Consider the following 26,799-nt stretch of genomic DNA (forward strand, 5'->3'; position numbering starts at 1 on the left):
CATTTTACTTGGTGAGTTCATTTTATACACACTCATTTCAAAACCTCATCTCTACCTTTCATTTCCATGTAAGTGATTAATACACATTCTCCTCAAACTCTCCTTTGCCATACAACTGAATGAACTTTGTGCAAAGCTGTACTTTAAAATGAAAAACCCATCATTATGTGTGTTTATAATATCTTTTATATACTCTGCATTCTAACAACACAAACCATCTTTGCTGACTCATTCAACAGCACAGTGTATAATCATTATAATGTCCGTGAAGAGGAACAAAATACCTAAAGTGGCAAAATGAGAGCATAAAGCATGTTGCACATCAGTAGAGATTTGTCTCTTTCTCCTCATTCATAAGACATTGTTTTCCCACAGCAGCTTGGAGAGCCTTCTTTCTCAGCTTAAAGTAAATTGCTTGGCTCAACCCATCTGGAGAGCAGAATGGACAAACTTTGGACAAACTGCCCGAAATGCGTTGACAGAGACATTTCAGGGTTTTTGAGTCATTCGGCGCTCCAGATGGGTTGATTGCATTAAACATTTTAATTGTGTTAATCGCAATGACAGCAGCCCTAATTTTTTGTATTTATTTATTTATATATGTTTGTTTGATTTATTTGTTTGTTTTTTCCAGTCCAGTAGGTATACCTATATCTATACCTATATAAGTACAGGGTGGGCCATTTATATGGATACACCATAATAAAATGGGAATGGTTGGTGATATTAAAGTCCTGTTTGTGGCACATTAGTATATGTGAGGGGGCAAACTCCTCAAGATGGGTGGTGACCATGGTGGCCATTTAGAAGTCGGCCATCTTGGATACAACTTTTGTTTTTCCAATAGGAAGAGGGCCATGTGACACATCAAACTTATTGGTAATGTCACAAGAAAAATAATGGTGTGCTTGGTTTCAACGTAACTTTATTCTTTCATGAATTATTTACAAGTTTCTGACCACTTATATAATGTGTTCAATGTGCTGCCCATTGTGTTGGATTGTCAATGCAACCTTCTTCTCCTACTCTTCACACACTGATAGCAACACCACAGGAGAAATGCCAGCACAGGCATCCAGTATCTGTAGTTTCAGGTGCTGCACATCTCCTATCTTCACACCACAGACAATTGCCTTCAGATGAACCCAAAGATAAAAGTCTAAAGGGGTCAGATTGGGAGACCTTGGGGGCCATTCAACTCGCCCACGACGACCAATCCACTTTCCAGGAAACTGTTCATCTAGGAATGCTCGGACCTGGCACCCATAATGTGGTGGTGCACCATCTTGCTGGAAAAACTCAGGGAACGTGCCAGCTTCAGTGCATAAAGAGGGAAACACATCATCATCTAGCAATTTCAAATATCCAGTGGCCTTGAGGTTTCCATTGATGAAGAATGGACCCACTATCATTGTGCCCCATATACCACACCAAACCATCACTTTTGTTGTTCCAACAGTCTTGGAGGGATCCATCCAATGTTAGTGTCAGACCAATTGCAGTGGTTTTGTTTGTTAACTTCACCATTCACATAAAAGTTTGCCTCATCACTGAACAAAATCTTCTGCGTGAACTGAGGGCCCTGTTCCAATTTTTGATTTGCCCATTCTGCAAATTCTGTGCGCCGATCTGGGTCATCCTCGTTGAGATGCTGCAGTAGCTGGAGTTTGTAAGGGTGCCATTTGTGAGTAGCTAATATCTGCCGAAGGGATGTTCGACTAATGCCACTCTCCACTCTCTCTGCGGCGAGTGCTACGCTGTGGGCTCTTGCTGAATGAAGCTAAGACAGCCACTGATGTTTCTTCATTAGTGACAGTTTTCTTGCGTCCACATTTTGGCAAATCCAACACTGAACCAGTTTCACAAAACTTAGGAAGCAGTTTGCTGACTGTAGCATGGGAGATGGGTGGTCTCGTAGGGTGTCTTGCATTGAAATCTGCTGCAATGACACGGTTACTGCGTTCACCAGATATCAACACAATTTCGATCTGCTCCTCACGTGTTAACCTCTTTGACATGTCAACGGCTGTGAACAAAGAGAAACTTGTAAATAACTCATGAAAGAATAAAGTTACGTTGAAACCAAGCACACCATTGTTGTTCTTGTGACATTACCAATAAGTTTGATGTGTCACATGGCCCTCTTCCTATTGAAAAAACAAAAGTTGTATCCAAGATGGCCGACTTCTAAATGGCCACCATGGTCACCACCCATCTTGAGGAGTTTGCCCCCTCACATATACTAACGTGCCACAAACAGGACTTTAATATCACCAACCATTCCCATTTTATTGTATCCATATAAATGGCCCACCCTGTATATCTTTACAGTGCACCACTGCAAGACTGCACCAGCTGACAAGTTCCTACAACCCTCTATTACTAAACAGCATTTTCTCAAAATCTACTTCAACTGTACCAAGTAGAATATAGGCATGTTTTCATCACTATTTTAATAGTTTATTGTTTTCACTGTATACTGTAAATTTGATAGTCCAAGTAAAACAAACAGTTACCTTTTTACACAGCTAGTGGAGTCACAGAAACAAAAGCAAAAAGAAAAGGTTTAAAAATGTAAAAAATAAAATCCCCATGCACTCTATTACATTTCAGTTAATATCAACAAACTGGACCTAGACACTTCTATTACACAGCGATTCTGTTGTAATAGATACAGAATTGTTTCGCTGAAATATGCAAGGCCTTCCTTGAAATTGATGATTCCTTTCCAGATGTGCAAGCTGGCAATTCCACAGGCACTGATGCATCTTCATACAATCAGAGATGCAGGCTTTTGAAGAGTTGATAACACCCAGATGGCCCCTCTCATCTTTAGGCCAGAGGATGCAGCATCCAGTTTTTCCAAAATGAATTTCAAATTCAATTTGTCTGACCACAGAACAATTTTACACTAAGTTCATTTTAAATGAGCTTTCGACCACAGAAGATGGCAACAATTTCTAGCTCATGTTCACCTAGTACTTCTTTGCATGATAGAGCTTTAATTTATGGATGGTTGCATGGAAAGACATTAATTTCTGTAAGTGTTCCTGATCTGTCATCTTTATGACAGAATCATGGCTGTTTTTAATGCTATGTCAACTGCGGGCCAAAAATAATGGGCAACTTTTTGTGATTTTTGGCCTTGTCCTTTGCAAGCAGACATTTCAAAGTTTTCACAAATTTATATTGAGTAATAATATTCTGAAATTTTTCCAGACTGCAGTTTTTGCAGATTGGTAAATTTCTGCCCGTCTTTACTTCTGAAAATCTCTATTTTCTTTTTTACCCAATAATGCTACTGACCTGGATCTCATCCATGCATGCTTCAAGTGGGGGGCAGGGCTGTGGCTACCCACACCTACTATCAGATAGTTACATGGATAAACCTTTTGAATACAAGCGTTTGCACCTTACGGCGTTTTTGGTCACTGAAAACGAAGATTTTTGAAAACTCCGTTTTTGCATTTACGTGTGGACTAGAAAAACGGAGAAAACGCAGCGTCAAAGGTGTGCGCATTTTTTGACGTCACACTGTGCGCCACGTTATTGTTTCGGTGAAATGAATTTCTACAATACTGTTACTGTTAATTCTACTCTCTGCAGTGTTTAAATGCTTACATATACACACAGTTACTGTCCCTCCACACATACGACTCGGTTCTGCTTCTATGCCCCAGCTTTGTTTACTTTTTCCCACCGAGGCTTCTAGACTTCTGATTGGCCAGCATTTCTGCACAGTTAGGAATCTAGCGCCACCTGCTGCTTTGGCATGTTCATAGCAGCGTTTTCCTTCATTTCTGCCTTTACGTGTGGACGGGATTATTTTTTAAAATGGAAAATCTCAGTTTTCAAAAATACCCGTGTACGTGTGGACGTAGCCTCAGTCTCTGACTGGAAGCGCTAATTCGTCATTCGGCTTTTGTCAGACTAAAGTAACTGTTACAACTGTTTGAAAAGCTAAGCTATACAACAAGGAGAGATTGAGAATTTCCTTTTAGTTCTCAGTTTATTTGATATTGACAAAAGTTAGTCAGTTTTGTCTGTTCTTCTGTAAAACAAACTAAGATTTATTTTTAGAATTAATATTTTGTTTCTAAGTGGAATTGACAGTTTAGTCTGTTTCGTTTGTTCTATTTTGAAACTTAAACGCTTTAGCGGCTGCCTTTTGTGCAGTTTGCAATATTTGCCTTTATTTACCTGAAAAAGTCTCATGTTCCTTAAGTACATCTACCCTGTTGAACTTATTATGGGAAATAAATATTTAAATAAAAACAAGCTGCTGATTATTTCACATTTTACTTGTGAGCAACGGCACATTTAAATCTTACAAATATAGTTATTTGGCTTATATCGTGATAGATATCGTTATCGCCTGAAATGAAAAAAACATATAGTGATATGAAAAAATCTCATATCACCCAGCTCTACTAGGAATTAAGGAAGAAAGTTTCCAGCTGCTATAAAAATAGTGCCAGATGCAGTCCTTTTTGAAACTGTTAGAATATGCAAATGGTGATCGAGACGTTCAGTAAACAAAAATTCAGAGTAAAACTTAAAGTAATATTTAATAATAACAAATTATATAAGTGAACACTCTCTGAGGGCTGCAGTGAACACACAAATTAACTTGGTGTCAATACCAGAAAGAACAAAAGGGGAGAACAGGTCAGTGTCACATAATGGGAAACAATCACTTTGTCAGGATGAGGTCGTGGACGAAAGAAGGAGGACCCAAACGCTGGACTCACAGGTAGGTGAAGATTGGTGTTTTATTGTCAACGGAGTGAACAAACAGAACAGAAGTAGGAAACGGCTGGCCGGCTGGACGACTGACTGAATGGATGAATGAAAGACTGACTGACAACTGACCGGCTGACCTGACGGAACTGAACAGAGGACAACCTAACAGCGGCGAGAACAACATCACAATAACATCAATGACACGACATTGGACTGGTTGAACTGAGGGACATAAATACACAGGCTGAGTGATGAGAGATTAGAACCTGGTGAGTACACAGCTGAACATAATGACCTAATGATAAACGGGAAGAGGACGGAACATAATGCACATGGACCAAGGCTAACACAATAAAACAGGAGGTGAAGCAGACAGAATATAAACAGTGAACATGAACTAAGAATACTGGGTCAAAGACCCAGAAACCCTGACACACTTAAATAATAAATAGTGAAAATCCTTTTGCTATTAACTCACTGGTCACTGGTAGAGGTATAAAGAAATGATCAAAAACAAGGCAAACTCCAAGTTTTACATTGGCATCCATAATTAACCAAAATACACACTGATTATCTTCATGAAAATCACAATGAGCCAGATAATGATATGAAGCACTACAACAAATTCTTATTTAACCTCCTAGGACCTGGCGTCCACATATGTGGGCATCACATTTTGGGATGTCTAGACGAAAATACTTAATTTTTCTCTACATGGGTCTGGTATCCACTTACGAACATGAAAGATTCCCATATGGAAAGGTTCCCATATGGAAAAGAAATAGTAAAAACGTATATGTGATTACTCATGAAAGTGGCCACTTTCATGAGTAAATCATATAAGGCTTACATGATTTACTCATGAAAGTGGCCACTTTCTCATTACTTTCATACATTGTTTTAGTAAGTATCCAAAACATACAAGTTTCATTATATAATTTTTCAAGGGATCTTATATCTGTTTTCACTCTTATATGCTTTTCATACATATTTCACACAAGACGGATACAAACTTTATAAGATTTATATATATCTTTTCCATATGGGTTAACTGTGAATTATAAAGTAAAGACTAGAATATGTTTTGTTGTTATGACTGATGCATCAAGCAACAGAGAAATTGTACAGTGGCAGAAACCAAAGTAATATTATTTATTTGTAACTTTACTGTATAAAGAGCTAACATCTCCAAAATGTCAGGATTAGTTAGTCATTACAACAAGTGTTTGTGAACTAAAAATCAAGAATGTGGGATCCTGTTTGTCCATGATTTGGAGAGCCCAGCACTGCTCCCGACGCAGGGAAAAGCAATTAAGCAGGGGAGACTTACCTCGGCACTTGTGCAGGTGAAACCAAAGGGAAGATTTGCTTCACCATATTTTCTAGTCTTTGGCTTAGAATGAAGTTGGTTTGGAAACATATTCAGCGATGCTTCATCTCCTGCTTTGCGTTTGTGTGGGAGCCCCGTGCTAGCAGTGCCCAAGCGTTGTTTTTATTTTTTGTTTTTTTCGCTTTTCATACCCCCCCAATGGCTCTGCGGGCCCCACACTTTTTCTGTCTTGTCTACTCACTTTTCCTCTGCTCAGTTATTCTCTTCCTCCTCCATAACCAAGACTCTGCCTTTCTGTGACATGATTTTAGCCAAGCTCGGTTTTTGCCCACCCCGCCAACCCAGGCAGCTCTGTTTACCTTTAGAATATAGATTTAAATTAGTGGACAAAAAAGGAGGATTACTATCACAGCCTTTACTGACAAGTGTTATTTCTCTCATTCTCTTCCAAGGACAACAGAAATGTGTGACACAAAAATAGCGACTTCCCTTGTCTGTCTACCTTTAAACAACAAACTATGACCCTCCTCCCTCTCCTCACCAAAACAGCTCACTGGATGTGAAGCAGCAATCTAAAAGAGAGCCAAGCTGTCAGAGTCCTAATCATTGTGGAGAGGCCTTTGGCTCTGTATGCACAGAAGAAGCCAGCCCCAATTAGACAGGTGTACACTGTCTGCCAGTGCATGAAGGAAGAGCGGACAGGGCCTGTCTTCTGTATAAACAATGGCCATGCGCCACTGCTGCTGGATCAATGCGCCTCCAGTACCCAGTGGACTGGACTTAGAGGCAGCAGCAATGGCTGAGATGGACAGATGAGATGTTGACAGAGAAGGAAATGAGCAATCACCCAGGAAATGAGAAGCAGTTACTGTCGATTACAAACTTGTCAAAGCTGCTCAGTTGATGTTTTCTGAGTAAGATTTTGATAAAAGACAAAGAGAAGGCTATATATTCGTCAACTATAAAAATAACAAAGAGAGATTGGACATCCTCTGTAGCTAAAGAGAGTACAATTTTTAACAAATTTGACAAAACTGTTCTTTAACAAATAAAGAGACATAAAGAAATCCCTGAGATCAGACAAAATATGCATCAGCATATAAGTCATTTGCAGAAGTGGGAAGCAACGAAGTATAAATACTATACCGTGCTTAAGTAGAATTTTCAGGTATGTGTACTTTACCTGAGTAGCTATTTTCTGACAACCTTTTCCTTTAAGTTTGTACATTTTTAAAACAAGTATATGTACTTTCTGATCCTTACATCTTCAAAACAGGCATATGATTGTATTTAGTATTTCACATCACTGCAGGCCTTGAAACATCAAACCGGTTTAAGTCGAAACAGTAACACATGAAAGGCGAATAATCACCAGGGCATCTCATAAAAAGAGATAAAAGAAGCAAAACCATGCGCCATAGTCAGGGGTTAAAATGGGCTGTTGTTTTTTCTTTTGTTTGGCCCAACACCAAAACAACTGCAGGTACTTGGTACTGGCATACTAGCTAACCCTACAAAAGTGGAAACATAAAGGCAAACATAAAGGGAGTAATGTTTTTTAACACTCTGGTCAATTCAAATGCAACATTTCTATCACCTTGACAGCCATCAGCAAACACAAACTATCTATGTGTAGTTTGTTGCACAGTGTGTCTGCTAGCTAAAAGTACAGCTTCTCTTGGACGAAAAGAATGAGAGCTAACTTCACTCAGAGATGGAGAAAGATAAGAAAGACAAGATATGAGAGGAAGAAGAGAGGTAATATTTAAATTTAAACATCCTAAACATCAAGTTTCACTGGGAAAGTTCACTCTGCCAAATAAGATCTGAACCACTGCAGTGCAGTACTCCCAACACCCACCAACTGCTCTAACCGAGAAACTAAATTTTATGATCCACTGAATCAAAGGCAGCAGTTAAACCTAAAAGCACAATAATAACATTCACCTGAGTCGGTTGCTAAAAACACATCATTAAAAACTCTTAAAAGGGCAGATTCAGTACTGTGTAAAGCTTTTAAGACCAGACTGAAAACCCTCTAAAATACCATGTTCCTCTAAAAAGGACATTAAATGCTTGTAAACTACCTTTTTAAGAGTTTTTGAGATAAAAGGCAGTTTGGAAATATGCCTGTAATTTGCAATAATATCAGGATCAAGAGCAGGTTTCTTGAGCAGAGGCTGAATTACTGCACATTTACAACAGCTCCAACACCAGACGAAAAATGACTTTTTACAATGGAATGTACAAATGGTGCTATGGTGAGTAAAAAGCTCTTTGAAAAATCATGGAGGAAGAGCATCATATAGGGAACCTGAGGGCTTCAGGTGAGAAACCAACTCCTGCAGGCTGAGCAAAGAAACTGTCATAACTGGTAGCAGAGCAAAGGACATGGATAGAAGGGTCAAGAGCAGAATAGGAAATCTGCGCTTTCACACGTGATACTTTATCAATAAAAAAGTTTAGAAATTTTTCACAAATTTCCTGAAAGGACTCGACACCAACAGCGCATGAAGGACCATCTCAATAGTTTTTAATAAAGCATGAGGCTTACATCAATTTGCCTGAATAATAGCAGCAAAGTGTTTCCTCTTAGCGTCATATCTGGATTTAAGAATTACTGGAATTACTGCAGTTCTGATTAAAAACAACAGAGAACTGTCCAGCAGTGGAAGGGTTAAAACATGACAGCACCCAACAACTGCAGCAGGACAAGGGCAGCACACCTGAAGGTTGAAGTCCCCAGAAATAAGGACATGATTGTGTTTTGGCATAATTTCAGCCAACAGATCAGAAAAATTAGTTAAGAAGTCCTTATTGTATTTGGGGGGTCTGTAAACCACAACACAGAGCACTGTGTGAGAGCGACTCAGCTCAAACACACGCAGTTCAAAGCTACTAGGTGATGTTGATAAGGACAGTGGTTTACATTTATACTGCTTCTTTACAACAACCGCTAGGCCTCTGCCCCATATTTGAGCAGAGTTTAAAAAGCAGCAGGCATCTGCTACAAGTTCTGTGAATGCGCTGGACTCACTAGCACTTAACCATGTTTCAGCTATACAGAGGAAATTTAGTCCTTGGGTGATAAATAAAAGTTGTATTACTCAACAATCTAGTGTTCACAAATCCAAAAACAAATCCAATCAGCACATTTGTGGCTGACTGTGAGACCCCACACAGCAGCTGCAGGTTAACCCCACACTGACAAAGATGAGGAGTGAAGATCCTACACGGCTGGAACATCTGATCCAAGCCAACAACAGGCACCAGCCAGGTGTCAATGGGATCCACGGGCACAGATCCATGTTCATTCCAAGGAGCCGGGGAAGGGCACACCAAGTACGCCTTAAGCTTCACAAGCAGACCACTGCGCTTGCACCAACTTCTGAAGCGCTTTTGCCATGAGACTGAGGCCAGGGTGCGAGAAAGGTGAGCTGGAATCCCAGATAGGAGTGGAGACAACGCCTTATGTCCAGCATAGTTGCATTAGTAAGTTCACTGGCAAAGAGTGGAAGCGCCATCTTGACAAACTATTGAGCAAAAATTAATTGAATTGAACTGAAGACGTAGACAGGTCAGTTTGCTCTACTATGAATAATTTAAAATAAAGAATAGCGTGTCAACGGTGCAAAGTAGCTGTTGTGCCATTGGCCAGAGTAAGGTTACCTTGAGTGTAACAGAGATGAATTTGAAGTTAAGCTGATGATGCTTAGGTTCATTTATTGAATTCCACCTTCACACTAACATTATACTGTCTAGTATAATGTTGTAAAACCGGTTAATATTGGTTTTAACCGGTTTTACATGGTGCACCGTGAACATTTAAAAAATAATAATAATAATAATTTTTTTTTTTTTTTTACTTTTTCACTTTTACTTGAGTAAAGAAGTTGAATATGTACTTCAACTTTTACTAGAGTATTTTTAATACTAATATCTGCACTTGTACTTAAATAAAGAATGTATATATTTTTGCCACCTCTGGTCATTTACTGCACAGCGTCAGACCTGTCAGGCTACAGGCCCTCCACCTTTGAGTGAAGCCATTCCTCCTAAGCTGGGCTTATACTCATCTCAAAAGCAATGTTTTAATATTTAGGCTCAGCTGTGACTGTGATTCTGCACAAGACTGTCTCTTCCTTCATGGTGTCCGATATTCATGGACTCCTGCCTGTGCATCCCCAGCTACTTACCTAAAGAACTCACCCATCTTGCTCTGTGGAACTCCAGATCATAGGCAAAACATCTCTAGCCTTCTAGCATGCAGCTTCTCCCATACAGCCAGCCTCTGACAGAAACTCTTCTCCCTGCCCAATCTAAACCACAGGTCTCTGGTAACCTCAGCTCCAGTCACCCCTGCAACTAACCTCCCTTAGAAACACACTCTTCGGATTTCAAGGAATGTTTCAGTCAAATATTCAGTTATTTGCCTCTGCCTGTACTCCTGCCTCTACTAATTCTCCCTCTCCCCTTTTACAGACTCCCTGAAAGCCACATAAAGGTATATATGCCACACCTTAATTCAGTTTTTTTTTCATCACTGTTGAAGCTTGTAAATAACCCACTTTCTTGTACAACTCGTTGTTTTGCCTGCTCCTTAGGTCTACCCACTTCCACAAGCCATCACAAAACCAAGGATGAGAAGAAGAAAAGGGCTTTGGGTAAAATTGAAATATGGCTACATGTTAATGCCACTCATGCAGGTTTAACTGCTTACCTGATTGGATTTAGACACAAAAACATCTGCTGAGTTTAGACAGGATAGTCGCAAAGAACAAAAGCATCCATGATGAGGGAAAAGTTTAGAAGAATGAAAAAATTGGTTCTCATGGTAAGGTATGATGAAAGCATTGCATGTAGTTTTTCTCTGTGTGTTTTTTGTTTGCTTGTTTTTTTTGAGTTGTGAACCTCTTAGTGGAAACCACAACCATTTGCTGATCACATTTATTTATTTATGACCATAGTGCACCATCTTTGAACGGCTTGGGCAGGATTATGCAACACGTCGAAATTCTTTTATCATCACGTTTTTAAACATGAACCAGCAGAGTGCAGTGATCCACAGTCACCAGACTTCAATTTGGGAAATGGGAAACTGGCATCAAAAAGGTGCTGCCTGCAAACCGACAATAACTGTTTGATGCTAACATGTCAACAAGGAGCAGAATTTCTGCTCTATGTTCATGCCCATTGTTGAGTGTATAAGCTCAGTGACAAGGTGTCACTAAGCAAGTAGAGCGTACAGTTTAAAATAAAGTAAATAATTTGTTCATCATTGGTGAAAACCTTTGGAAGGTCAAACACAGGGGAGAAGCCAAAAGTAGCTTTTACCTAAAATAAATGGTGCAAGATCCAAAATAGATTGCTTGAGGCATAGCAGCAAACCAAATATGACTGACACTGACTATTGATTTGCAAGAAATACCCCAAGGTGCTCTTGGATTGATGTTAAGTGACAGCTATCAATTAGGCCATGCTAAGGATTAATGTACCAGTTTGAAATTCAGACTGTTAGGGTGGACTTAATTGTGTCTGTGTGCAAAACTGGATTCAGAGAATTCTTTATTGTCAGATTTAAAGTCAAAAGAGACACTCTCAGCTCAATGTGTGACTCTTCATGAATGTTCTGTAAAGGCCACATGAAGCAGCATTCAGAGATGTCAGGATGTGGGATGTGATGGTGACATATAAAGCAGATGCAATTCAAAATGCATCATCTGCCATTTGCATCATATTTAATTTAACTCAGAGACTCTGTCATGGGAAATAGCAAACTGGAGAGGACCCAAAGATATTGTAAAGCAGATGAATGCAGCCTTAGGAAACCAGCTTTGATTGACAGAGATGAGGGTAAATACTTCACAAGAGCACTGTTCACTTCACAGGGACTGCTATCCAAAGAGAGAAGAGGAGATGGAGAAAAGGGAAAATGAGAGTGCTCCACCTCTCCACCCCCTCAGCTCCTCTCTGAAGGTGTCAGCAGTTGTATGTAAAGAACCAAAGCCGCTATTTCCTGTGAGAGGGAGCAGCAGTGAATTTTGATAAATCTCATTTCCAAGTGAGTGCTTTAAAGAGGAAAAGGCTGGGAGACAATTAGAAGGAGATTGTAGTCTCAACACCCTGAATAGCTCTTGATGAGTGCAACGGGTGAGTTTGGATAGGTTAATCAGTCGTAATTGTTACGCAGGTGTTGAACAAGTAACCCTTACGTCCTCCACCTTAAATTATATGATCATCACATTCACCAAAGTGTGTCTTTTAATTAAACAGTGTCCTTTCTCGCTGTCTTTTCTTTATTCAAAAGCGTGAAGCAGTGCTGATTGCATCAGATCAGTGACACCAAGAACAAATTGCTTTTCTGCTGTGGCAGGGATGATGAAGGGGGTGGGGAAAGGGTGTGTATGTGTGTGTGTGAGAGGGAGAGAGATACAGATAGAGAAGGAAGAAAGGGTCTCTTATCACTTCTGAAAATAGTTCCTATAAACATTTGAAGGAGTTATATGAATTAAATGAGGACAGGTTCTGAAAGGAAGAAACCGTTTTATTCAGCAAAAGATTTAGTCAGCCATGTATGAATGTAACGAATGACACTTGTGACCAAAGCTTGGTACTGTCACCTGATAATTCAAAAATAGAAACTTCTATCTTCTAAGAGTAGGAGCTAAAATGAGGTTTCACTGAGGCTTCAAAATCAAGGCAAAAGGGTGACATCACAGTGACTGTGGATGGCTCAGGAAGTATAGCTGGTCATCTACTGATTGGACTGTTGCTGGTTTCTCCAGTCTGCATCGTATCCTTGGGCACAATACTAACCCCAAGTCGCTCTCCGGTGAATTCATCAGAATACGAATGTGTCAATGTTAGATAGAAAGCAAGGAGTTTTGAGTGCTCTTGTCTGTCTTTTTTATAAAATCCCTGGAAAAGGTATTAAGAAAAGCTTAACAATGACACAGGGAAAAAATTTAACTTTTGCCAAACAGAGAAGCATAATTCATCACTCAATAGAACACATGTCTACTGCTGTAGAGGCCACGGCAGTGTGCTTTACACTACTCCATCCGACAGTTAGATATTCTATGTTTTTATGTATTAGTTGTGTAGGTACAATCCTCTTCCACACGTTGAAGACTTATGTAAGAACCCAAAATATACTAATTCATCTCTGAGAGAAAATATAACATAACTTTTGGGGTGTGGTAACACCCCAAAAGGGTGCTGTTTAAAAATTGGATCACTTCTATTTGCCAAGGGCACTATGCAGCCCCTTCCTTTAGACCCTGAAAGCTGTGATGTCTATGTGTTTGGTGCACTGTGTTGTTGTTGGCCTATAATAAAGCCCCTTTAGCCCAGTCAGCCTTGCAGCAGCCATTAGTGTCAGGCAGCTCTCCCAGCAGAGTGCTGACAATGATGACAGGCAGTGGCAATGCAAGCAGGCCCTGGGGGTGGGACTGAGGGCATCACTTGCTCTGGGTCAGCCAGGGCCAACATATTTATCTGGGTAGTAATCTGAAGGAAAAAGGACAGACTGTCTGACCCCAAAACCTCTGAGACATCATCAAAACAGGTTCTATTTCAGGTCTACAACTACTTGCAGTTATATTTCCATTATTGTGCTTAAACTGCACAGAATGCTACATGAAAAGAGACAGTATAACAGAATAACAGAGCAGCAATCAGCAGTGAGTGTAGTAGCAATGGCAAAACATTAAGTAGAACCAGGACTGATCGCTCAGGTCTAAGCTTCAGGATAAAACTGCCCAAAGCTGAAAATGCAACATTGTCAGAGATTTACTTTGTCATGGAGCTACTTCTTCTCTCTGACAGATAGTACATCCGCACTGTTGACATGTGCTGCAGTGTTAATTGTGTAGAGGTTGAGCTGTTTCACATTGTAATTTTCCCTTAGTATCCCATATGGAAAAGATATATATAAATCTTATAAAGTTTTTATCTGTCTTGTATGAAACTTGTATGAAAAGCATACAAGAGTGAAAACACATATAAGATCCCTTGAAAAATTATACAATGAAACTTGTATGTTTTGTATACTTACTAAAAATATATATGAAAGTAATGAGAAAGTGGCCACTTTCATGAGTAAATCATATATGTTTTGCTATTTCTTTTCCATATGGGATAGATCTGTTAACAAGTGCCCCAGTTCTGCAAAGTATTGTCTTCCTCCATGTTCTGTATCATTACCAAATGAAAAACCAAACCAACATCCTTTTAAATTTTAACAAAATATGTTGACTAATTGAGATGCTGTGGGTACAATGTGTAGCTGCACTTTATGTTTAAATTCAAGATCTCAAACCTATTTTGCAAGTCATGCCATAATTTTTTGCCAAAAAAAAAAAAACACAGGACTTAAGTCAACTTAGGTCATATTAAAAATAACTTGATGATCACTATGACAACCAAGCAAGCAATTACTGGTAAAGGCTATGAGACTCTTGTATATTATAACAAATAAATTGCTTCAGATTAAGTGGTTTACGCCAAATCTGTATTTCAAGGACAAAACAAGGAAAGTGAATGACATATATTGGTGCGTGCAGAATAAACTAAGGTTGAAAAGGATTGGTCATGGACTCTGATAGTAGTTTCTGGGTTGCACCTTTGTTGCCACTTGTTATAGTTCACATTTTGATTAACTATGTTTTTTTATTCTTTATTGGTTGTTCCTATTTGTACTGAATTACTTAAAATTGGAATAATTATCATTAGGCAAGATTAAAGTTATAGTTATCACTTTATAATGGGCATTGTTCATAAGTAGTAAACTGAGTTAAGCTTGACTTAATAATCATTTACTGTTAACTAACAATGACTAACAATCCCCTGGACAGTCATTGTAAAGTTGTGGTTCAAACAGTTCAAATTCACTTGTTCACACCCGAATCATAAAACGCTGTGTTCACAAAAGAGGATGCTTGGGACAGGGTCAGATGGTGGGAGATGATCAGCTGTGGTGAACCGTCCCGGCTGGACGAAAAGGAAGAAGAACAAGAACAAGAAAATATAAAACGTCGTGTATGCAGATGTCAACAGAATATAACTGTCAGCTTATTTTTGGCTCAGAGTTCGATTGCATTTTGGTTTAGTATATAAAAAAGGAACAATACAGAGCGAATAAAATTGGGATTTTGTTGAGTCATTCTGTACATCACAGTGAACATCGTGTCTGCCTTTATGGCTGTTGACACTGTTTTGTAGTTGTAAATGCAGAGTAATTTGAAACACTTGTGCTGTATTAACAATGGAAACACGAGCAACCCAAAGAAGTTAACAGCCTAAAAAATTGATTTCCAGACCATAGAGACATAAATAGAAACAGATAGCTGTCTATGTACCTAAAAAAGACACAAAAATGTATGTTATGCTTTGGTCGTACTGATGTTGAAGTATTTTGGATTTGTAATAACATGAATGTAACACACACCACTGGATTTTGTTTTGTAAATAGAACTTGGTGCTAACACAGTCCTGCAAAGAAAATGCCTGCCTTCCAGAAAAATGAAAGGTCAAGGTCAACTACAAGCATGATCCCTGAAGCCAACAGTGAACCAAAAAAGACAGACTTTATAACCTCTGCTATTCTGCTTTCCAAAAAGACACTAGGTTTATTTCATGCAAGGCTTATTTCATACCATTAAAGCTTGCTGAGAGCACACCGTTTTGTGCATCAGTGACAGTGAAGAGCTTTGAATAGTAAGAAGTGGCAGCCAAACAAAGCGTCTGCAGGGTCCTGGCACTTCCGATTATAGGCTAATCAGAAGCCAGGGTCAAGGATAGCAATTACTAACATAAAGTATCACCTCCCTTGGGTGACACTTGTCTATTAGATCAAGAGTAGCGTCTCATAAAACCGATTCATTAATTTAGTGGTGAAGAGGGAAGTAAAATGGACAGTACTATACAAGCATAAAACATGAAATGTTACATGTTTGAATATTACGTATATTACAAAAGCAGGCCAATCAATTGGTTAAAAAAATGTTAATACCGAAACACACAAGTGCCACATCTCCTTGAATCTTAAGCTTTACAACTTTTTTAAGACCACTAGCAGCTAGATTGTTACAAATTATGCATTAAACTAAGCATTCTTCAAACCTACTGGGATATCAAACAGCATCTCTACTTTTTTATCTTTTTTGTCACAAGCTACCTCAGGATGCAAGATTGAGCACTACACCAAAAAAGCAAATTTAAGCTTGACCATTACCAAATACTGCATTCTATATATCAAAGGCTAAAAAACAGAATTTTGAAAAAGCTGTTTACAAATTAAAAGCCCCAAAATCCCTACTCATTGTTTCTAATTTAGACACAAAAGCAACCAAGGTCAGGTGAAGTATCTTTGCATGAGACACTTTGTGTTATACTAAATTTTTACACACTCAGAATAAAACTTTGTTTTTATCCAGGTTTTCACTGTTCACTTCCACAGCTTTTGATTACCTGAAAACATGACTGCCAGCAATGTAATTCAATAAAGAGATTTTTGCTTAGTCAATATCAGATATATGAGCATAATTATGAGCTAGATTATTTTTCAAGAACATTTAAACATAATAATGGTTCCTTTAGGGACTCTTTAGCCCCAGAACAAGTTCCTTCGATGACAAGTTCTGGGGACAAATTAGATGCATATGTCATTCAACCTATTCAATCCTGGTCTGGATCCTGGGTCAGACCAGTCAGTCATGCCAACAACAGGCCATACATTATTTATTCCATGAAACTCCATTGCTTGGGTAGACTCCAATAACTTTACACAAATAATTTACTGTGACTTTTGTTATGAGATTCGAACCTATTAAAACTTCAATCCTAGTGGCTCGGGTCAGAAAGTTTTTCAAATCCCAAACTAATTCTAACAGCTTCAAACTGTTTAGATAAAGTCTTCTCTAATGGACAAACTTAGGAGAAGGTGGACCTGAATTTTCTCTGCCTACTTCTTTTTGACCTCAGTCAAAAATGTCAGACAATCAAAACATTAAAATCACTGATGACTTAGATCAGTAATCTTGTTGCACATCCTCCACTCCAGTAGCATTCGCAATCATCAGCGACATCTTACAGCCCCAGAACAAAAACTCCTCAGGAATAACACCTCAGTAGGTCCCATGTTCATGACGTATTGTAGGGGAAAAAACAATAACACAAAATGAAAGAAAACAAAAAACTGTAACATAAGTCTCTTCTCCTTCATGTCAGCCCAAAAGTGTATACAGCACTACAGAAGTTATTAATCTTCTATCTTGAAGTAACTCTACAAAAAATACGAATTTTATGAGTTTTGACATTTGACATTGACAGAGAAAAATATGTATTTGAGCCTTTAATCTGTGTGAAGATATCCACCAACACTTTCTGAAACATATTTATATTTTCAGCAACTTAGTAGCTTACCTTTTTACCCTTAGAACTGTGAATTTTTAGTGTACACTAGCAGTGCAGTACAGTCAAAAACACACTTGGTCTATATTTCATTTTGCTGTGGAAACACAAACATACTAAGACTAATTATGTAGTGTAAAATTAGTACACGGCTCTGCTAATGGAAGTGTGTATGGTGACAGTAGCAGCAGTCTAACAGGGAACAGTTTAACTTTGTGACATCAAATTCCTAGATGAGACTCAAACCAAATGGCACACTGAGCAGTTCATTCTAGCTATGTCATGATGAATCCTCTACTCTACTTACTTATTTAGTAAGTGACACTTCTAACATATCACAATATAGATCTAAAAACAGGCATCTGACTCCGATCATCCGAAAAATGTGGATTCTGCCGGTGTCGGCTACACCTACACAGACATGTCTAATTAAAAGATGAGTGACAAAGCAGGGGCTTCTCCTCAGATAACTTCTTTACTTCATAGAGTTCTTGTCATCTGTCAAAGAGGCATGTATGATATAGATGATATGATAACAGTTTTAATGCTTAGACTAGGCAGTGTTGATAAGTCAATTCTTAGGTATCGGGCTAGGGATTCAGAAAATATTAGGCGAAATGTCGCCTAGCCTCTATCCGGGGAGATGTCTAACACCATCCATGCTTTGTTGCCCTCTGTGTTTTGTTGGGAAATATGAAAAATGTAGGAAAGCTGTAAAGCCATTCCTCTGTTATGATAAGAGCACTGCGAAAGATGCGATCTTTCTTTGTTGTTTATTAATGTATACATTTTATTTTTAATGTATTTGTTGTAATTAGTTAGTAATGTTGAGGATGGAAAATTGCATTTTTATCCGCCCGCTTGCCTCTGGACTTATAAATGAATCATATACTAAGTTGTAACGGTTATTAAAGTTTGCTTTCTGCTATGTAAAATGCGCCTTGATTGACAACTTTAATGGGCTTTTAAGATTTGTGCTGCTCATGTTTTTATCGGACAGCAATGTAAACAATCAAACCTGAAATTTAGCCACAACCTGTACGCACTCGTGTCTTCCTCACAATAACCAGTGCGTTTTATTCGTAAGCCGTGTGAGCACATGGAGGAGCTGGAAAACGGTGGAAACGGAAAGCGTCCATTACGAAAATAAGACAAAATCCACCACCCAAGCATCTAATTCTGGAAAGCGAAGTCGAAGGCTGAAAAACCATGTAAGCACTCGGGATAAACACGGGAACAGCTTTTTCGAAATAAATATAATTTGAACAGTTCTTACCTCTGGCGCCCGTGTCTTTGACCACCGCCACCAGAACAAGCAGGACAGGAAAATAATATCTCATCCCATTCATCATGTTTTCCCGTTTAGCGCTTCTTGAGCCTTGGAATCAGCACTTTCCCTCCGACGGACCGAAGCACCGAGAGCTCCGCCGAACAACGACTACACACACTGCGTGCTCCTTTGGGTGACTTCAGCCCGGTTTTGCTGTCTGAACGTACTCATTGAAGCAGACGACGGGCTGTTATTTTCGTTCCACCAACACGACTACAGACTACAGACTGTACTCTGTGCGATGACTGGAGGCTGTAGAGAGCTGCTGTTGCCGTTGCAGCGCTCTGTGTTCTACTTGCTAGGAGACTCCTCTTCAGGGCAGCACTGCCGCCGAGCATTCAGCACTGTGAACAGCTCCTAGCGTCATCCAGTGGAACACAGGAAAAACAGTTGGAGCTCAAAGTTTGGTCTAAAGACAGTGATTCTTTTAAAGGCTAAAAGTGAATTGTGAACGTTTGACGTCAGATCACTGATGATTATGCATGCAATTTCTACATTTTTCTATATTTTGATTTTAGTTTTGTGGCAATTAATGAATTTATATGCTATCTGATCCTTTGCATTAAGTCCTGCATTTGGAACCCTAGTGTAGTAAAAAGGTAATATATTACATTCTAAATTGAAATAATGCCAAGAGAAACAATAATGATCAAAAGAAAGAAAATCATTGGAATTTGATAGCTTCTGTGAACATTATTTTTATCTTCTATTGATTCATTTTTTTCTAAACCCCTCAAGAAGCGTCTAAACTTTTGTGTGTTCAAAGAAATTCAAAGTGTGAGTACTGAGGTTAGCTAAATGTATCAGTGCAGACGTGTCACTATAGTCTGGGTGTTGCCTCTATTTTCTAGTTTTTTTAGTTTCTGTTTTTGTTTTTTGTTTTTTCATTTTCTTTAAAAAAAAATACACAAGCCTTACATTACTACAATTTTCTTGCACTTATATAAAGTCTATGGACTCCATTTTTGCTGAGATGTCATGGTCTGGCAGTTTCTGCTGGTCGACCTGCCCATGTGTATGTTTTTCTTTGTGTTTTGTTTCTGACTTCCCTCCCCCCGCCTCCTCTCCTGTGTGTTTGTGTGTGTTCCACCATGCCAGTTTGTGGGCGTCATCAGGCCAGAGGAGTTTCCCGTGCTGAAGCCAGCCACACCTGTCGCCCATCTACTTCACCAGCTGCCGCTGATCACCTTTGTCAGTGGCCACTACTTAACTGGGTGGATGAGTTTCAGTCGACACTGGATTGCTGAGTTATTGAGTTAGTGAAGCCCGGGGTCTGACCAGAAATATTGCTTTCATGCATTTCATGAATAGGCCACTGACCTTCCCGTCTTGTCTTAGCAGGTTTTGGAGAGGAGTGTGTTACAGGAGCGGAGCGAGGAGCATTCCTAGCATACCTTCACAATACATTTAGGCATCCTACGTCTGTCCAGCATCCACCTGATCCAACTCACTGCTGATTGGTGATCAGTTGACAGTTCATCCCTCACCCCCTCAACCTGTTCCCTGAACCAAAGGTGCAGGGAACAAACCCTCTCATCTGCCATGAAAAATGTCAATGTACAGGCAGCAAGCCAAAGGGATACCAAGATACCCACCCAAGGCCGGTGCCTCTCACCAAAGGCAACTCTAGACTGGGACAGAGTCCAGCCCCTCTCTACGAGACTGGTTCCAAAATACAAGCTGTGTGTTGAGGTGAGCCCGACTATATCTAGCCGGGAGCTCATGATCTCACACACTAGCTCAGGTTTCTTTACCACCAGAGAGGTGATGTTCCATGCCCCAATCACAAGTCTCAGTAGCTGGGGATTGGTCCCCAGGGTCTCTACCCTTGGTCGTCACCCGAACCCTACAGTGCCTCCTGTGGGCGGTGAGCCTACGGGAGGGTGAACCCATGTCTCTTCTTCGGGCTGCACCTGCCCAAGCCCCATGGGTTAAGGCCACCAGGCATTCTCCTTGGGACACCCTCCCCAGGCTTGCCTCCAGGGAGGGCTTCGGTAACCCTTTCCCTTGATTTTTGACTCATAAGGGTCACCTGAATCGCTCTTTCTCTGGTCCCTCACCCAGGACCAGGTTGCCATGGGTGACTCTGACATCATAGCCCCTGGGATCGCAGGAATAATTTTAATAGTATAATTTTAAGCTTTATATTATACACTACGTAGATGATCAATTTATACTTTATCATTTCGATGAAATTTAAAACATCTTATGAACATTTATTGTTGTTATATACTTTTAAAAAAGCATAGTAAATGTCTGGAATAAACTATGCAAATGTAATTGCTTACTTGGGGATCCAAGGGTCCTTCAGGCCCCTCTTCTGTGGAACTACCTCCCAGGTTGGATTTGTGAGAAAGTCACCCTCTCTAGTTTTAAGATTAGGCTTGAAACCTTCCTTTTTGATAAAGCATATAGTTAAAGCTGTCTCAGATTACCCTGATTCCTCTCGCAATGTTGTAATATGCTGTATTATTTAATTTAGTTTAGTGAATTACTGTCCTTACTGTCTTGGAGCAACTGTGACCACATACGTACAAGCGCGCTCACACTCACAGGTGTACACACAGGTGCTCACACACACAAACTACACCCTTTTTTACTCCTACCTACCTCAAAGCACACTGTACGCTGTCGATATTACGTGCTGCACAATAATGTTCAATATTTAGCATTTACTGTTATATTCACATAGATCATCGCGACGATGTTGTTTATTATGTTGCTCTTTTTCTTTGCTTGTTTTCCTCTTTTTTCTTTCTCAACAGGTGATCCAGGTGATCGATATACGTATTTTTTGTCTGTTTGTTTTGTTTGTTTTTGGTTTTTGTGGATTTGAACCCAGGCCCTTCTTGCTGTGAGGCAGCAGCACTAACCATCACACCACCAAGCTGTCAGTCAAGGGTTTGCAAAACTAGGAAAGCTATGATTACAAGGCTTGATGCAGGCTTTTCTGTACGTTTTTGTCCTTGACAGGTTAAAACAATAAATAGCTATAGCATACAGGTGGTGTGGGTGTAGTTGTCTGCCTCTTAAAACTCCAGTGATTTTATTGCAGTTTGACATCTAATGTGATCTTGTGAATTTCGTGAGTCCAGGCAACTAACCACTCTTACTAGATTGTATCCTGTCATCTCAACAAGAACAAATTCAGTTGCTGAATTTCATGCAGATGCTACATGTTCTAATTATGTTCACCATAGAAACATGAAATTACTTAGTTCAAATTACAAGTTTGAATCTTGTACATGTAGCAACCACCCAATTTAATTTTTTTGAGTGTACCTTGCAATTTAAAGTGGAGTTGGAGTGATACAAATACAACTATATTTCCGCCATCTTCCAAGAGTTAACAAAATCAGAGTACTAAACCTAAATTCTGGAGTGGGCGCCAGATCTCACTGTCAACAGAGCAATAACAATCACATGTGGCCCAGCAGTCACTTTACTGCTGGAAATATTTAGACAGTTATTAACTGTGTAAAGAGTGTGTGGACATCTTGTCAGAAAACTCAAGGTTTAGTTACCATATATTTGTCAAATTCTCTGCTTTCTTCTTCCTTTTTCTTCTTTGTGACTTACATAGATGATTGACATTTAACTCAGTGAAACGACACCCATCTGGATTGTGATCTAAGTTCATTTATTGTAGGCTAGTGACTCCGTCTCAGTCATGACAGGTGTCTACATTTTGACAGAATGTCCACATAGTCCACCACTGCCAATCCTGCAGTCTTCTTATAAAAGTTAAATATATTGATTGAAAGAATGAACAATAAAGATAAACACCCCCAAAACACCTAAGCAGGGTTCAAAGACACATAAATCATAAACATTATACAAGCTGCTTCCGACACATCCCAAAGGAGAAGAAACTAAAATCCACTGAACTTTTATTTTCATGAAAAACATTTTGAGACAAGTTTTGTTTTTGCACAGTTTAATAATCAGTACCAAACTGTGACACTCATTCTAATGGTTTATTTGGTCCTCTCAGATTTCAAATTATTATTATATAACAAAGAATAGAAAGCAAAAAAAACCCTGTCGCCAAGCAGAGATGTGAACTCAAATCCAGAGGACTGAACATGGAAAGAAATGTTAGAGTATTTTTTTAGTCTTTATTAAACACCAGAGGGATTAACAGAGCAGATCATGGGAATGGAGACAAAAGTCTAAGCCATGGTCAGAAGAGTCGAGGTATTGCTCTGAGAAGCAAAGTTTTTGGTGTGAATATGGAGCAGACATTGTGAGGGAATCTTCCAGCTTATGAGAGTGGTGGGTCCAACCAGGAGGAAAGCAACCAGTTTGTGAGAAGTAAGAAATGAGTGCAGGCGGGAGTGTGCTGGAGTCTGGTGCCATTTTTCTTTCTTTTAGTATATTTTCTTGCCGCCTGTTATATCCTATAGGTGCTCTGGTAGATATAGAATAATGAGTTATTCACATCACTTTTCAGTGGTTTTTATCTTGTGTCGAATTGTTAGAAATTATATATCTTAATGACTGCATCCAGCTTCCTTTCCTGTGCTTTAAGGGTTTGAATTAATTAAAAATTATTCTAAAATGCAAATGATGTATAAAGTGTGTGATGATAATAATGTCTGAAATGTGACGAGCCATGAATAATCCAGTAGAACGTCATTAACACCCCCATTAAAATTGGCATTATTAAGAGGTTAGGGCACACCACTGATGCCCACTGTTGTTTATCAATGGTTTTTCACATTTATGGTGTTTTGGCTTGAATTCCTGTCAAAAGAAAAACAGCAGGCAGCACAATGGAAATGAAGTGCTTAAACCAGTCTTTTATAGAGATTAGCCATACAATGACCTGCTCATCATCGTGTTTGCTGTCTGGAAATATCTAAATCTGCATTTTAAAAAGAGCAACACTTATGAATCATACATGAGGATAGACATCGGCGACTTGGGAATTAATGCTGAACTGCTGAATGTATTACAGTGCTGTGTTGTGCTGTGCTATATCTGCAGAATGATTATATGTGAGCTTGTGTCTTATCATAAGGTTTGTCTTGAAAATCTACATACTGCTGTCGCGTCTGTAAGTTCAACACCAAACTTATTGCTGCATCTCTGGCAGGCCTAAGGACTTTGGGCAGCTGATCTCAGCTTTGAATTCTATGGATTTTGCAGCCTAGGTGCTTCACATTTCTCAGGGTTATGTCTAGCCTGGCAGCTGGTGCTTACCTCACTGAAAGATGACTCAAGAACACGGTCCTGAATGTCCTCAACAGATTTATTGCCATTTCAGAATCAGAATCAGAATCAGAAACTTTATTGTCATTGTCATGAGAACAACGAAATTAAGAATGGTCCCCGATCATTGCATCATCCCTAGCAATATCAAAATATAAATAAAACAATAAAATTCAATAAATAAAATAGATAGAATACTTAAAATACTAATAAGATTTCTGTACCTGTCATGGTCCTCTGTTCTCGTTGGTCTGGCCTGCCATTTCTGCCTTTCCCCCCTCCTCAAGCTCTTTTTCCCTTTGCTATCTGTGTGTGTTCTGGTGTTCTCGTCTTTGTGCTGCGTCTGGACTTTGAGGGGTTTTCCCCATTCTGGGCTGCACACACCTACCTTTGATGATCTCATCAGGAGCCACTATTTAGGAGAGTGGCTGAGCTTCAATTGACGCTGGGGCAGTAGTCTCACGTATTTCCAAATTCTCCACCATCATACCAGTCCCCAAAAGACCAGACATATCCACCCTAAACGACTTCAGGCCAGTGGCACTCATACCAGTTGTCATGAAGTGCCTAGAACAACTGGTTCTCATGCACATCTACCACATGGTCCCAGACACTGTCGATCCCCTCCAGTTTGCTATCAGTGGAATGAAGTGGTAGCAATAGCCCTGCACCACACTCTGCAACATCTGGTAAGCAGTGTTGAGGAGTAACAGAATACATGTACCGCCGTTATGTATTTAAAATACAAAATATGAGTAACTGTATTCCGTTACAGTTACCGTTTAAAAAGGTGACATTCAGAATACAGTTACTTTGTTGGAATAAAGGGTTTACATGGCGGTCTTTTCCTGTTTCATATGTTAGGCTGTGCCCTCTCTATTTTTGGTAAATCCACGCTGGTGGAAACCCAAACAAAACACGCATTAAGAGGCTCTAATGCCTGTGTCTCAATCTCGCGGCCCATGTCACCTCTACTTGCATAATGATCTGAATAAATATTTTAAAAATTATTGTTCATGGGCAGTGTAGCCCAGTTGTAAGTAAGCTATTAAGACTCGACTGTACACTGTGTTCATGTTTATAAGCTCCGTTGGAGCAGCCTTTCAACGCCTCTCTCTGTCTCTCGCTGGCAAAGTTGACCCAGACAACAAAGCAAAGCTAGTTTTCGGCTACGAGCCCGACACGAACCCGACGTATTAGCCAGAGGTCCCTTTACTACGGCCGCAGACCTGTTTTATATATGAATAGTTTTGTGTACAAGATCGCTGCAAAAAGTGCAGCCTTACCTAATGTCCACCTACTGTTACTCATTTTATATTAAGATTTAAAAATGTAGCTGGTATTGGTATGATGAGTAACCTTCAGTAAAAGTAATAAATCACACAGCAATAGTACATTCATGGAGTCGTGGGGTGACCGTGGTTCAGGGGGTTGGGATGCTCATTTTGTAACCGGAAGGTTGCCGGTTCGATCCCCTGCTCTGTCTTGGTCGTTGTGTCCTTGGGCAACACACTTCACCTACTGGTGTTGGCCAGAGGGGCCGATGGTGCGATATGGCAGCCTCGCTTCTGTCAGCCTGCCTCAGGGCAGCTGTGGCTATAACTGTCGCTTACCTCCACCAGTGTGTGAGAGTGAATGAATAGTGGAATTGTAAAGTGCTTTGAGGGTCTCAAAAAATGCTATATAAATACAATCCATTATTATTGTAAAAAGCTTGATAATATATTAAGTATTCAGAATACGTGACTCTAATTGAGTAACGTCAAGGAATACGTTCCAAAATACATTTTGGGGCATGTAATCTGTAGTGGAATACATTTTAAAAGTAACCTTCCCAACACTGCTGGTAAGTAGCAGAACTTATGTTAGGATGCTTTTCCTGGAATAAAAGCTCTCCAGAGAGTGATCCGTACAGCAGAACGCTGCTGCAGGATTGCTCTCCCCCCGCTTCAGGACACCTACACCAGGAGATGCCGGACTAGAGCAGCGCAGATACTGAAGGACCCGTCCCATCCTGGCAACAAACTGTTCCAACTTCTGCAATCTGGTAGAAGGTTCCGCATCTTCCGGGCAAGGACAGAGAGACTCGAGAGGAGCTTCTATCCCCAAGCCATCCGTGCCCTAAACACACACACCCGCCCGCTCACATCATCTATAATTGACTGAGACAGGACTCTCTTCCAGACACTAAACCAAGGCACAATGTACATTTCAATTTCTTTAATTTTAAATATGTTTATATTGTCTATCCTGTAAAATAGTCAGATGTCTATTCATATTAATGTACAGAATTCACCTGCTTGCTGCTACTACTGCACATTCACCCAGTGTATATACTATATGTCTGTATATATATATATAATGTTCTTCCTCTACACACTCCCCCCCCCCCCCCCAATTTTTGCACATGTCGAGGAGCGTGTCAGGCTACATTTCACTGTGTGTTATACTTGTATAACTATGCATGTGACAAATAAAGAACCTTGAACCTTGAATATAGTTCTGCCTTCAATACCATCCCTCTGGGGAAGCTGATCAAGAAGCTGACAGACCTTGGCGTCCCCACAGGACCTTGGTAAACAACAGTCTTTTCTACGGAGAGGTGAATGACATCATCATCAACACAGCTAAGAACAAAGAAATTATGCTGGACTTCAGGAAAAATCCTCCCCATCTGCAGCCTCTTATCATCAAAGGAACCAATCCCCTCAGGTTACATCACAGGTTACACCAGACCTGAACTAGACTCTTAACACCACAGCCACAGTGA

At 39.8% G+C, this 26,799-nt stretch overlaps 1 protein-coding gene across 2 annotated transcripts in view; it reads right to left on the reverse strand.

Annotated features, from left to right (window-relative positions):
• The window catches only part of sez6b (seizure related 6 homolog b), a 233,226-nt gene extending 214,048 nt beyond the window's left edge, over positions 1 to 19,178 (reverse strand). For both annotated transcript variants that reach the window (XM_026192832.1, XM_026192831.1), the window contains exon 1: positions 18,762 to 19,178. In XM_026192832.1, coding sequence (XP_026048617.1) covers positions 18,762 to 18,837 — 76 coding nt within the window. In that variant the 5' untranslated portion in view covers positions 18,838 to 19,178. The remainder of the gene's footprint in view (positions 1 to 18,761) is intronic.
• Between the last annotated feature and the right edge of the window lie 7,621 nt (positions 19,179 to 26,799).

The sequence above is a fragment of the Astatotilapia calliptera genome, chromosome 14, assembly GCF_900246225.1.
Source record: "Astatotilapia calliptera chromosome 14, fAstCal1.2, whole genome shotgun sequence".
In the NCBI taxonomy this organism is placed as follows: Eukaryota; Metazoa; Chordata; class Actinopteri; order Cichliformes; family Cichlidae; genus Astatotilapia; species Astatotilapia calliptera.